This window comes from Danio aesculapii, chromosome 17 (genome assembly GCF_903798145.1).
Source record: "Danio aesculapii chromosome 17, fDanAes4.1, whole genome shotgun sequence".
NCBI classification, from domain to species: domain Eukaryota; kingdom Metazoa; phylum Chordata; class Actinopteri; order Cypriniformes; family Danionidae; genus Danio; species Danio aesculapii.
Window position 1 is genome coordinate 31,791,552 of NC_079451.1, and position 12,105 is coordinate 31,803,656.

The 12,105-nt window shown below is 35.7% G+C and overlaps 1 protein-coding gene across 5 annotated transcripts in view; it reads left to right on the top strand.

Moving 5' to 3' along the window:
• The first annotated feature begins 11,512 nt into the window (after positions 1 to 11,512).
• The window catches only part of ank3a (ankyrin 3a), a 154,082-nt gene continuing 153,489 nt past the window's right edge, over positions 11,513 to 12,105 (top strand). For 4 of the 5 annotated variants that reach the window (XM_056477646.1, XM_056477649.1, XM_056477647.1 and 1 more), the window contains exon 1: positions 11,514 to 11,970. In XM_056477646.1, coding sequence (XP_056333621.1) covers positions 11,854 to 11,970 — 117 coding nt within the window. In that variant the 5' untranslated portion in view covers positions 11,514 to 11,853. Of the gene's footprint in view, positions 11,971 to 12,105 lie in introns of all 5 variants that reach the window. The other variant, XM_056477644.1, reaches the window with a different exon arrangement.

A 12,105-nucleotide genomic window follows, 5' to 3' on the forward strand; every position in this document is an offset into this window, starting at 1 on the left:
CTTGCGTTCTGGTGAAGACCAGTCTTGCCAGGTCCCCTCGGAAGAACAAACTTGGGAGACCGCGAGAACAGAGAACACATCATGTGAGAAATGAGATGCTGCGTTCTTCCTGATGGTCACATGACCTTCATGCATTTTTAACGAAAAATTATTTAAACAATACAGCATTCATACAACTATTTATTGTTTTTTCCCTTTTCAATATATATGTAACAAGCACAAAAACCTTACAAATATACTTTGCACAATACACATAAAACTGTTTTTTAATACAAATTTCAGCAAATAAACAATCTTTTTGTTTTTTGGCCTCTATTAAGATTTTTATGGTAATGTTTAATTTCACCGTCTCATTTAGGGAAACTCCTGAGATAAATAAATTACATCTCTGAACTTTATTAATAAATCTACATAAAATGATGTGCTTCCCACCTCCTTTAACCCGTCACAATGACTTCTGGCACTTCTCTAGCGAGTTTGTTGCTCAATTTGCATCGGTGCATCCTTGATATCAAGAACATATCCTGGACTTTTACGCATTCTCTGTTCTTGCTGTCTTGAGTTTTGGAACTGAACTTTGACTGTTGATGATGACGCTAGACGAGAACGCTAAAGAATTGAGAATCAGCCTTGAACAAGATTTATCAGGGGTTTAAGTACTTTTATTCTGTTAACACTTCTTTAATATTTCAGAGTTTTTAGCACCTAAGGAAATGACAGTTGGTTAGAATAACAAATGTTTTTAATAGTTTTGATCAAAATTCTTCTGAAATTCAAATATTCATGTTGTGTTGTCTAAAAATGAATACACTAAAAGTCATGTCGTCTATCCAAGTTTTAGGAACAAATAATAATTTGACTTCTAGTTCTAGTTAATTTATATCAGAAGTGGCTTATATGAAAGCCAAAGGCCTCTAGATTATGCTTATTTTACCAAAATAAAATATGATCATGCCTTGATTTTTAATTATTTAATTAGGACAGTAAGGTCTGACTTTGCTTAGACAAAAGTCTTGTCATTTAACAGAAATAATGTACAGTATATAATATAAAGTCATGGTGCTGTGGAAAAAGAATTAATATTGTGTATGACTCCCATGAGTTTGGACGACTGCATCCATACATCTCTGCAATGACTCAATTAACTTATTGATAAAGTCATCTGGAATGGCAAAGGAAGCGTTCTTGCAGGACTCCCAGAGTTCATCAAGATTCTTTGGATTATTTGGAAAAATATTTTACTCATGTTTTACTTAACTAAAAATCAAGACTCCATATGCAATGTTTGCATATTCTTGCTGTAGTTCTGAGAACTCTTTTGGCACTTGTAGGACATCAGATTGTCCTGCCATTGAAAGGCGGACTATCTAGTTTTTGCATATATGTAATCAAACCTCCCTGTTGGTATCTGTGCATGTGATGTCCCAGAATTCAGAAAATTGGCTTGTAGACATTTACTGCCCGAGGTGCATCTCTGTCACTGTGATTTTTCTTTGAAGTGGTGAATATGATTGACAGTGCTAAGCTTAGTGTGCGTGCATTTGTGTGTGTGTGTGTAATGTAATACTGCTTTAGACCCCGAGTGACATATTGAACACAAGATCTACTCCAAAACCAACCAAACACACACACACACACACAAACTCCAAACTGGACGAGAAGTCAAATGTCACAGTAGTCAGTGGGATTTTTGAAAGTTCCTTGAGTTTGTTTATAAAGCATAGTCTGTAAAAGGCACCCGTGTAAGTGTGTGGATCAAGCCTGTGAAATTGACAGCTTAGAGAAACTCCTGTGCCAGCACAAGCAAACAGATGGCATACAGACCCACTGATGGGCACACACATATGGTCACACACACACGCATAGAAATACCGCAGACTGATATTCACAAATTCATTCTTATTTCTTATATTTACAATATATATGGTGTATATGTAGATTTGACATGCAGAGAGGAGCTTTGTTTTCCAGCACAGGCTCGTTGAAACTATGTGCCTCAGCCTACATTTTGGTGAAACGTAGTATGTTGTATGTATGTTTGGGTACATTTCTTTACTTGTTTCAGACGACTCTTTTTTTTTTTTTCAGACGACTCTCAGAGTACTTTTTTTTGCAAATCTGAAATGTTACTATTTTTTGTTGAACAAAAGTGCACAGTTTCTTTCAAGAAAAATCTGTTCACTCGGCGCCCATATTTGTAATGTCCCTGCATATTTAATCCAAGATCACATCTTGGTTTAGATATTTTTTATTGATTTTCAGTTTTTTAAATGAGAAAGAACAACAATACAAACCCCCCGACCCTTACCAATCCAACAGCGGGATAGGGATCACATTAGCTGAAAATTAACAAATAAACAATTGTACATGTAGGTTTAAATACAAATACAAAGAAATAATAATAACAATAAAAAATAAAAAAAAATTTAACAAACATAACTATACATACCATATGTACAGCAAAATCAAATTATTTGAGATTTTCCACATAATCAATAAAAGATTGCCACACCTTAAAAAATGTAATGAAAACCTGATTTTTTTCTAAATAAAGACATGGCATAGTTTCTCTAATCCACTGAGCATGAGTGGGAGGAAGAGAATCCTTCCATTTGAGCAAAAAAGCCCTACATGCCAATAAAGTCGAAAAAGCAATGATTTTACACTTTGGAGAAGGCAACTGTATTTCCTCTAAAGTAACCCAAAACAGTGCCACCTGTGGATCTGCTTCTAACTACAGCTCTAGGTCTAGTTGCAAGCGTACAAGTTTGTGACGCAGTTTGCGAATGTTTGTTGGAACGATGTATTTGGAAAATGCCAAATCAGCGAACTGTGTTTGTAACGATGCAACTTGCGACCTTAGTTGGCTAACAATGGTTTTTGGAAACGCACCCCTGAGTATGACCAGCTGCAGTTGTTGGTGTGATATGTTTTAAATTATGGATATAAAGAAGTTGTCAATACTTCATCCAAAGTTGTTTGTAAAATATTTCATATTGCAAACGTTGCTTCATAGGACTCTAGATCACTAGCATTTATATCGGATATATTCTCAAAATAATATTAAATGTATACTATCAAAAAGGTAAGGTCAGTAAGCAAAATGTAATAAGTTTTAACATTTATTCAGTGAGGATGCTACTGTTATGACCAATATTATGAACTATAGCAAAAAATATCTTATGGGTGCTAATTGAACACATTGGTATTTAAATGATGAAACTGCTCAGAATTCTGCTTTTCCACCACAGTGAATAAAGAAATATAGGAATACATTAAATTAAAACAGTTATTTTGAATTTTAGAAACATTTCTCAATTTTGCTGTATTTAAAGTGGTAGTTCACACAATAATGAGAATTCTGTTAACCTGATAAACCTGTCCTGCCAGTTTGATTTGTTTGTTCTGTTAAACACAATAGGAGATATATTGAAAAATGTTGGAAACTGTAACTATTGACTTTCATACTAGGAACAAATGCTATGGATGTCGATGGTTACAGGTTTGCAACATGTTTCAGTGCATCCCCTTTTGTGTTCAACAGAACAAAAAGAAACTCTGTTGTGGTACAGAGGTGAGTAAATGATGACAGAATATAAAATATGATATTTAAATTGTCAATATAATTGTCCTGAACATTGCAGTAATCCATTTTGCCACTTTGAACCTGAAAGTTAGCAAAAAGCACCATTAGCATTTGAAAGTGATGCACTTAGGTGGCATCATTGTCGTTTGCTCCTGTGACACTGAAAACCAGCCATTTGCAAGAATTACAGGGTCCACTTTGCAATCGATCTGTTCCTTTTTATGTTGCATTAGTGTTTTTGTGAGATCAGCTAACTTGAACTGAAAGACGTGGTCATGGTGGACACGGTGCCAATTACACACTCAACCCTCTGCTTCTTTATTTAGTGGAGTTACATGCTCTTACTGTCATTTATGAATAACAGAAATAAATCCTGCCTCAAAATCTGATCATTTTAATTGTAGGGCTAGAGGGTGTTGTGATTTTAGCATTCAGTAACAGTGTTACTTACTGTCCTCTTGTGGTGAAATAAGTTAACGCAGTCTATTTTAAACCCCAATCTCTCTCTGTGTGTGTGCACGCAAAGTGAGCTAACTAGGCTAACATACAGAGCCAGAGAGTTAATGTCACTTGTCATCTCTCCAGAGAGAAGAGGACGCAATCGAGTGTGACCTGGATTCATTAAAGAGAGAGAAACAGATCAAATCTAAAGAAAAAGTGAAAGGGGAGAATATAAGACTCTGTTTGTTTTTCTGTGTAAAATGTAGAACCTGTAGCAAGGCCCTAACCACCTCATTACTGAAACACAGAACATCACACCAGTTTTTAGAAATTGTCTTCTCTTTGAAGTGGCCATCATGTTCAGGCTTTTTATTGGTTGAAAATGTAGGTCAGGTTGAAACAGTTAAATAGAGCCTCTCAGTCATGTGAAATGACAGTAAATCTACATCAGCAGCAGTTCTCCATTCATCTTTGACATAATGTGATCTCTAAAGGCATCATTGCAGGTGTCTTATGATTATTTTATGTTAAGGTTTAATCATTCGATGTGTTTGGCTGATGAGATTCAGAGACATGCCCCGATAATTACATTATAATCAGTTTTAGACTCTTAAACAACTCTAAAATGTGTGAAATTAGCCTAATTATAATTATTGAAGTGTATTATTCCTTAGTAGGAGGACCAAAGTGTAATGAGCAACATGTGTTTGTTTGTATATACTAAATACATATAAAAGAGACTGATAAAAACAGATTGTTTTTGGTTCCTAAAGTGACCTTCTGTTAAGAAACATTTCTTATGTTTAGTTCAGAGCATGTCTCTTTATTGTTGATTTGTTTTTATATATTTATAAATGGCTTCAGCTTCTCTTTCAAACCACCAGAGGGCAGTAGAGCATCACTGAACATACTGCTATATGGAGCATCTGTGAACATTGCAGTATGCGCAAAGGAACGGGGAATTGATTTGCATGCATATATGCATTCATTGTGTTGTGCAACATATAAGCAGTATGTTCAGTACTCCATGTACAGATGTCAGTTTAAAAATGCTCTTTGGGATTTTGAGAATTGTCATAATTTGAAATGATTAGCTTTTTGCGGATCTTTAATATACAGTAGTCCTCAGTCAGTAGCCAGGACAAAATGTGATAAGAAGGTCCTCATTGCTTTGAGTGTTCTGTGAAGGACACAAATGTTTCATAAATGCCAAGCAGATGACACAGGGTCCAGGATAATGCTCCTGGATGTCCTGTCGACATTGACCCTGAGCCAGGGTTTACAATTAACACTTTGGCAAGTAAATTTAGCTTTAACAAATTGCTGGCTGATGCCTGGTGACTTTTTTTTGTGCTGTTCTAATTCCAGAGTGTCATAACCTGTGACAAAATACAGTAAATGTGAAAAAATACACATTTTATAATATTTTCTATTATATAAACTATATTATAAAGACATGTATATTGTTATTAATAAATTCTAATAAATGCTATTCTTATAAAAACTTGTATTTATAAAAAAATCCTGAAAAATGTATTGCAGTTTCCACAAAAATGTTAAGCAGACCAACCTCCTTTAAAGAGGAGGAAAATTTGCATTTAAAGTTCATGGAAACTGCATGTTTTTGCAGCCATTTAAAAAAATTTGAATTTACTGCTGAAGCATCTGCTGAATTTTTATAGATGCTTTTTGTGGTAATTACATCTTGCAAAAAAACTTCAACTGTATATACTGATGATACACACAACAATATACACTTAAAGGCATAATTCTTAGCCCTCCTGTGAGATTGAAATTATTTTCTCAAATATTTCTGTTCTACCTAAGCTGTTTAATGGACAGAAGATTTTTAAAATAATAATAGTATAAATAACTAATTTCTAATAACTAATTCCTTTTTTCGGTCTTTACCATGATATTTTACTAGTTGTTTGCAAGATACTAGTATTCAGCTTAAAGTGAATTAACTGGGGGCGTCACCGTGTAGCACAATCGCCTCACAGCAAGAAGGTTCGAGCCTCGGCTGGGTCAGTTAGCATTTTTGTGTGGAGTTTGCATGTTCTCCTCGTGTTCGCATGGGTTTCCTCCAGGTGCTCCGGTTCCCCCCACAAGTTCAAAGACATGCGCTATAGGTGAATTGGGTAAGCTAAATATCCATAGTGTATATGTGTGAATGAGTGTGTATGGATGTTTCCCAGTGTTGGGTTGCAGCTGGAAGGGCATCCACTGCGTAAAGCATTTGCTGGATATGTTGGCGGTTCATTCCGCTTTGGTGACCCCAAATTAATAAAGAGACTAAGCCTAAAAGAATATGAATTAATTTATGAACTAGGCAAGTTTGGTTAATTAGGCATTAGTCATTAGGCAAATTTTAATAGTACTGCCCTTAAAAATAATTTAAAAATCTGCTTTCATTCCAGACAAATTTCTCCAGAATATAATATATTATAGGAAACACTGTGAAAATGTCCTTGTTAAACATCACTTGGGAAATATCTGGAAAAAGAATGAAAATACCACAGGAGGTCTAATCATTTTGCCTTCACCTTTACACTCTCTCATATAAAGGTACAGTATGAGAACTTTCAGAGGGCAGTACATTTTCATAGCACATTTAAACCTTTATCTGTGCTTCAAAGGTACATATTGGTACATAAACATTTAAGAGGTACACTTTGGTACTTTTTAGGCACTAATATTGAGTACTCATATAGTGTAGACCCCTTTAGGTATAAATGTTTACGTTTTAAATAGATACTGCCCAGTGACAGCTCTTACTTTTTATTTCTGAGAGGAGTGTATGTATACTGTACCTGTTTCTATGCGAGTCAATAAAGAAAGTTGCTAACCAGCAAAACCCTGATTTGAACACAAAAGATGCAACTTGTTCATCTTCTGACCATTTTGTACGAAAGAAAGAGTGGCTCTCATAGTTCACAGTCCTTATGTTTTTGCTTTGACTTATCAGCACTTTTACACATACATATGATGCCATACAAAACCAATGTAGTTTTCCCCAAAAAACACATTTATTTTATATTGTACAAAATATAAATAGAAAAAATAAATAAAATATTTGCACTATAAAAAACATTTGTCCAATAGATGTCAAAGCTCTTCATGGAACCATTTATGCCAAAAGAGAACCTTTTATTGATCAAAGATTTATTTTTTCTCCTTTATTTTTTCCTTTATTATGATAGGACAGTGAAGGAGTGACAGGAAATAAAGTTGCAGAGTATCAGGCATCAGAAAAGGCCCGGTGTTCGGAACTCAAACTCAGAACGCCTGCAGCACAGTTACACTACACACTGTAAGAAATAAAGTTACGCGAGCTGTCACTGGGGTGGTACCTTTTCAAAAGGTACAAATTTGTACCTAAATGGTCCCTATTAATACCTTAAGGTACACATTAATACAAAAGTGTTCCTCTTAATTTTTCAGGTACTAATTTATACTTTTGAGGTACCAATATGGACCCTTTAAGTACAAATGTGTACCTTTTGAAAAGGTACAACCCCAGTGACAGCTTGCGTACCTTTATTTCTGAAAGTATACACTATCTACACACTGACCATTGGGCTATCTGCACCGACAAGAACCTCTATTTTCAAAAGCTTATATGATTTGATGGGTTCAGCTTGGTTATCCGATCAGACCGGCTCATCCATTTTGACTAATATCAGTCACTGGTGCAGGTGTTCGGGTTGTGTTTCTGCGTGGGCACGACTGTAGAAGTCACTGGGTTCAACAGCTCAGCACAGATGCATCGTGGGTAATTCCCCAAGGTGTGATGGGGTGGAAATGGTGTCTTTGGTGATATGGGTGTGCTGGGAATCTGCACACTATCCCCAAGGAGAAGGAAAGCGTGACTACACAAGCTCCAGCTCTCCCCTGGTGTGCCTATGAATTATGAATCAGCTTTTCAGGAATCGTTTGGACTCTGATATGCTGTGATCAGCTCTTATTGCTCTAGTAGTGCTGGCATCCTTTCAGCCAATCATTTGATAGTTCTTGTGGTCTTGATGAATGGCTATATTTTGAGAATAGGGGTTCAAAAAGTTTTTGTGTGTGTTTAACATACTGCTTGTGTTTTTATACAGTGTTTTCAGACAAAGGTAGTATAGGTTTTTGGCTGTTCGCCCGGTCTGATGGGTAAATGGACCCTTTTGAGTTGTATTTGTGGCAGTAGCAGAGGATTCAGAGCAAAGGGAACTGGGCCAGGCTGACAGAGAGCCAAAACAGACCACTTACTCGCTCTGACAGGTGACAAGTTGGATAAAAATAGTAACCATGTTAAGACTGTGCTTCTTAAGAACTTGACCAACCATATGTTAACCAAGGGAAATTGATTTGACTCTTTACACTTTTTTATGCAACTGATTACCGTATAACTAAAATTATGTACAGTAGTCAACAATCAACGGGAATCAAAAATTATTTTTTAAAAATTGTCCTGGGACGGGAATGGGTGTTGATAAAAAGCTTTAGGACAACTTTCATAACTATATGTATACTATATAAATGTTATGACCAGACTAAATGGAAAAAGGCTGGACTAAACAGTTTTTAAAGCCAGTCACAGGACGACTTCTTACAAAAATAAATATTTACTCACCATTTAAACATTTTCAAGTGTCTAATTCTTTTGAGTTCAACAGAAGGAATATATTCAATCATTTGCAATTAAAATTTTTAAAATGCAGTATTTCTTTACAGACAACAAAAGAAATGATTATATTAACACTTTAAAAAAGACTTATTTTAAATAGTTGCATAGATCCAGATTAATATGATCTGTTGAAGAAATAAAAAGTCATATTCTTAATATATTGCCAATAATAAATACCACCCAAGGCACTTATTAAATATGGTGTTATTTGTATATTAATATTATGCAGAAATAGGGAACCTGTGACTCTTTGACCAAAAATATGAACCTCTCCAGCTGTCTCCCTTCAATATTATTTTGCGGTTTAAAAATTATAACCATCACTAGAAATCAGTTTCCAATTGAAACACAATTACAGTTCCCTTTTTATTGTAGTTTTTTTTTTTTTTTTTACAGCAAAACGAATAAGAACTCAATTTAAAATAAAATGATGTTTAGACCAATGCACATGTGGTTAAACTTGTTATATGCTGTATGCTTTAAAGTAGCGATATATATACATATAGTAGTTATATATACCCCAATGGCTCTTTAAAAAATGCATTTGGCAAAAATTTCAGATACGGCTCTTTGCTGAAAAAGGTTCCCGACCCCTGATATAATGTGTATATATAATAGTATTCATGCTTGTGCTTTCCAACATTTGTTTGTGTGTTCAGGAATCTTGTTTTCAAGAATGTTACACTAATAATCAACATAATATAATACAAGCTCTTAATTGCATTTATTTAGTAAAAGGCAATGTTATATTTTACATTTATTTGATTTAGATTGTTTTTGTGCAAACAATTATTTCAAGAGTTCCCACTTAGATATGCTTAGCATTTATAGCAGGTTTGGCATGCTGTCCCAGGAGAGAACCCTGAGCTCGGAGATATTTGATTTGATTGAATTATTACTGATTACAGATGAGCGGACAGTCGTGCTCAATCACATCACGTGCTCCTCTCGAAATTAGTTGATGAAATTTCACTTCAAGTGTCTTGATACATAAATATGATGAACATTTTAAATAATTGTTTGCACAAAACAATGACAATGACTTTTTATTATTAATTACCAGTGTTTCTTATTAAGTATGAAGCAATTCATGTTTTTTGTAGAAAACTTAATGTTTGTTGGTTCTACTATTGTTCTAGTTTCATTTTGCAGGATTCAAATGAGTGAGAACCCTGTAAAATAAGTTTAAATCATGGAGCAACGATTGTGTAAATATTCCTTAAACACACACTTTTTTTTACACTATTTTGAAATTTACATCATAATCTACTGTTCAATTAATAGAAATGTTATTCTTTCTTCAAATTGCACCCAGTTTTTACATGCTTTAGTTTCTGTGTGTACATGATGGGACCACAGTTTTATTTCCTCACCAACCCAGTTAAATGCTGGTGAAGTGACTCTCAGAGCATCTCTGGAGATGAAGTTCATACCCTCATACAACGAGACGGCAGACACTGAAAACACATGGCTCGAGATATATAGAGTAAACAAAATCAGTGTATTCATTCACACAAAACATTCAAACTTCATATTTAAAACATCGTTTCAGTCCATGTCACAATTTGATTAGGTGTACAGCACACTTCAGTATATACAGTTGAAGTCAGAATTATTAGCCCCCCTGTTTATTTTTCCCCCCCAATTTCTCTTTAATGAAAGAAGATTTTTTTTAACACATTTCTGAACATAATACTTTTAATAACTCATTTCTAATATCTGATTTCTTTTATCTTTGTCATGATGACAGTAAATAATATTTGACTACATATTTTTCAAGACACTTCTATACAGCTTAAAGTGACATTTAAATGCTTAACTAGGTTAATTAGGGTAATTAGGCAAGTTATTGTATAACGATGGTTTGTTCTGTAGACTATCAAAAAAATAGCTTAAAGGGGCTAATAATTTTGACCTTAAAATGGCTTTTAAAAAACTTAAAACTGCTTTTATTCTAGCCAAAATAAAACAAAAGACTTTCTCCAGAAGAAAAAATATTATCAGACGTACTGTGAAAATTTCCTTGCTCTGTTAAACATTATTTGGAAAATATTTAAAAAAGAAAAAAAATCAAAGGGGGGCTAATAATTCTGACTTCAACTGCATATTTATCACTCATGTACCAATTTTCCTGACATCTTTGTCAAGTAATTTTCACTCTACATGTTCAGCATTTTCCCTTGTTTGCATCTGCATTTATCACAAAGATAAAATGCAGGATTGTTTTATTATTATTATTAATATATTTTTTTAAGAACAGGCAGCGTCTAAGGCAATCCTGGAGTTGCGAGGCCCCTGCTGCACTCAGGTGGCTGAAATGCAGGCGAAACCAACATGGCTGCCATCACTCTACTCTCAGAATGTCAATGACATCAGAGCAAAGACAAGAAGCGCATGTTAGAACCTCAATCATTCATCGCTCATCTTCATCCATCACCCACTCTTCCCAATACCCCCTTCACCACCACACTGACTGCAGTTGTCTTTAATCACAAATTCATCCCAAAATTAAATCACACACCAAATAGTGTGTTAAGCCTGTACACCTCTTTCTCCATTGTGATCAGGTCAGCTGTTAGTATAATGGGATTGGAGTAGTAGTGGTCCCCCCCCACACCCACCAACATCAAATTATGTGTGTGTGTGTGAGAGAGAGAGATTGCACATGCATGAGCTAAATTGTGCGACACCCCTCCCCTACAACCACCACACACACATGCTGCTGGTGGGGGGCTCCACATATGCGCATATATTCACACTGATGCTGGTTGTCGCGGTTCAGGTAGGAGCGTTTGGGGACGGAGAACGTGGTTTCTGTAGTAACCACCCCAGCTGCCCTCCTCCACCCCGCGCTCACTCTCTTTCTTCCTTTCTTTCTTTCTCTCGTTCAGTCGTTCACTCGTGCCTGGTGATGTTGGTGTCACCATCCATCTCTTTCTCTCTCTCTATCTTCTGGATATGCTTCCTTGAGCAGCCAATGACAAAGCCTGGAGGAAAGGAGACGGAGTAGCTGATATTCATTCCTGGACTGGAAATTCTATTCTTATTTTGGAATCTTGGAATTCTCCTTCCGTATTCTGGACGGTTATTCTTGGTGTGTGAGTGTGTGTGTGTGTGTGTGTGGTTGCTGTGGGGACGTGGCTGATGCTTGATAATGGCTCATGCGGCGTCTCAGATTAAGAAGAATAAAGATGTGGATATTAATGCGCTGGAGGATGAAAAGGAAAGGAAGAGAAAGACGAGGAAACACTCACGGGATCAGAAGAAAAAGGTATGGGTGGGGAGGGAGGGGGGAGACATATACGTGCGCACATGTGTGTTGTTAGTGGGTTTGTGGGACGGGAACATCTCGCCTGTTACTGTGCCTGTGAGTGTATCTGTGCTGCAGTGCCAAGGTTACACTTTA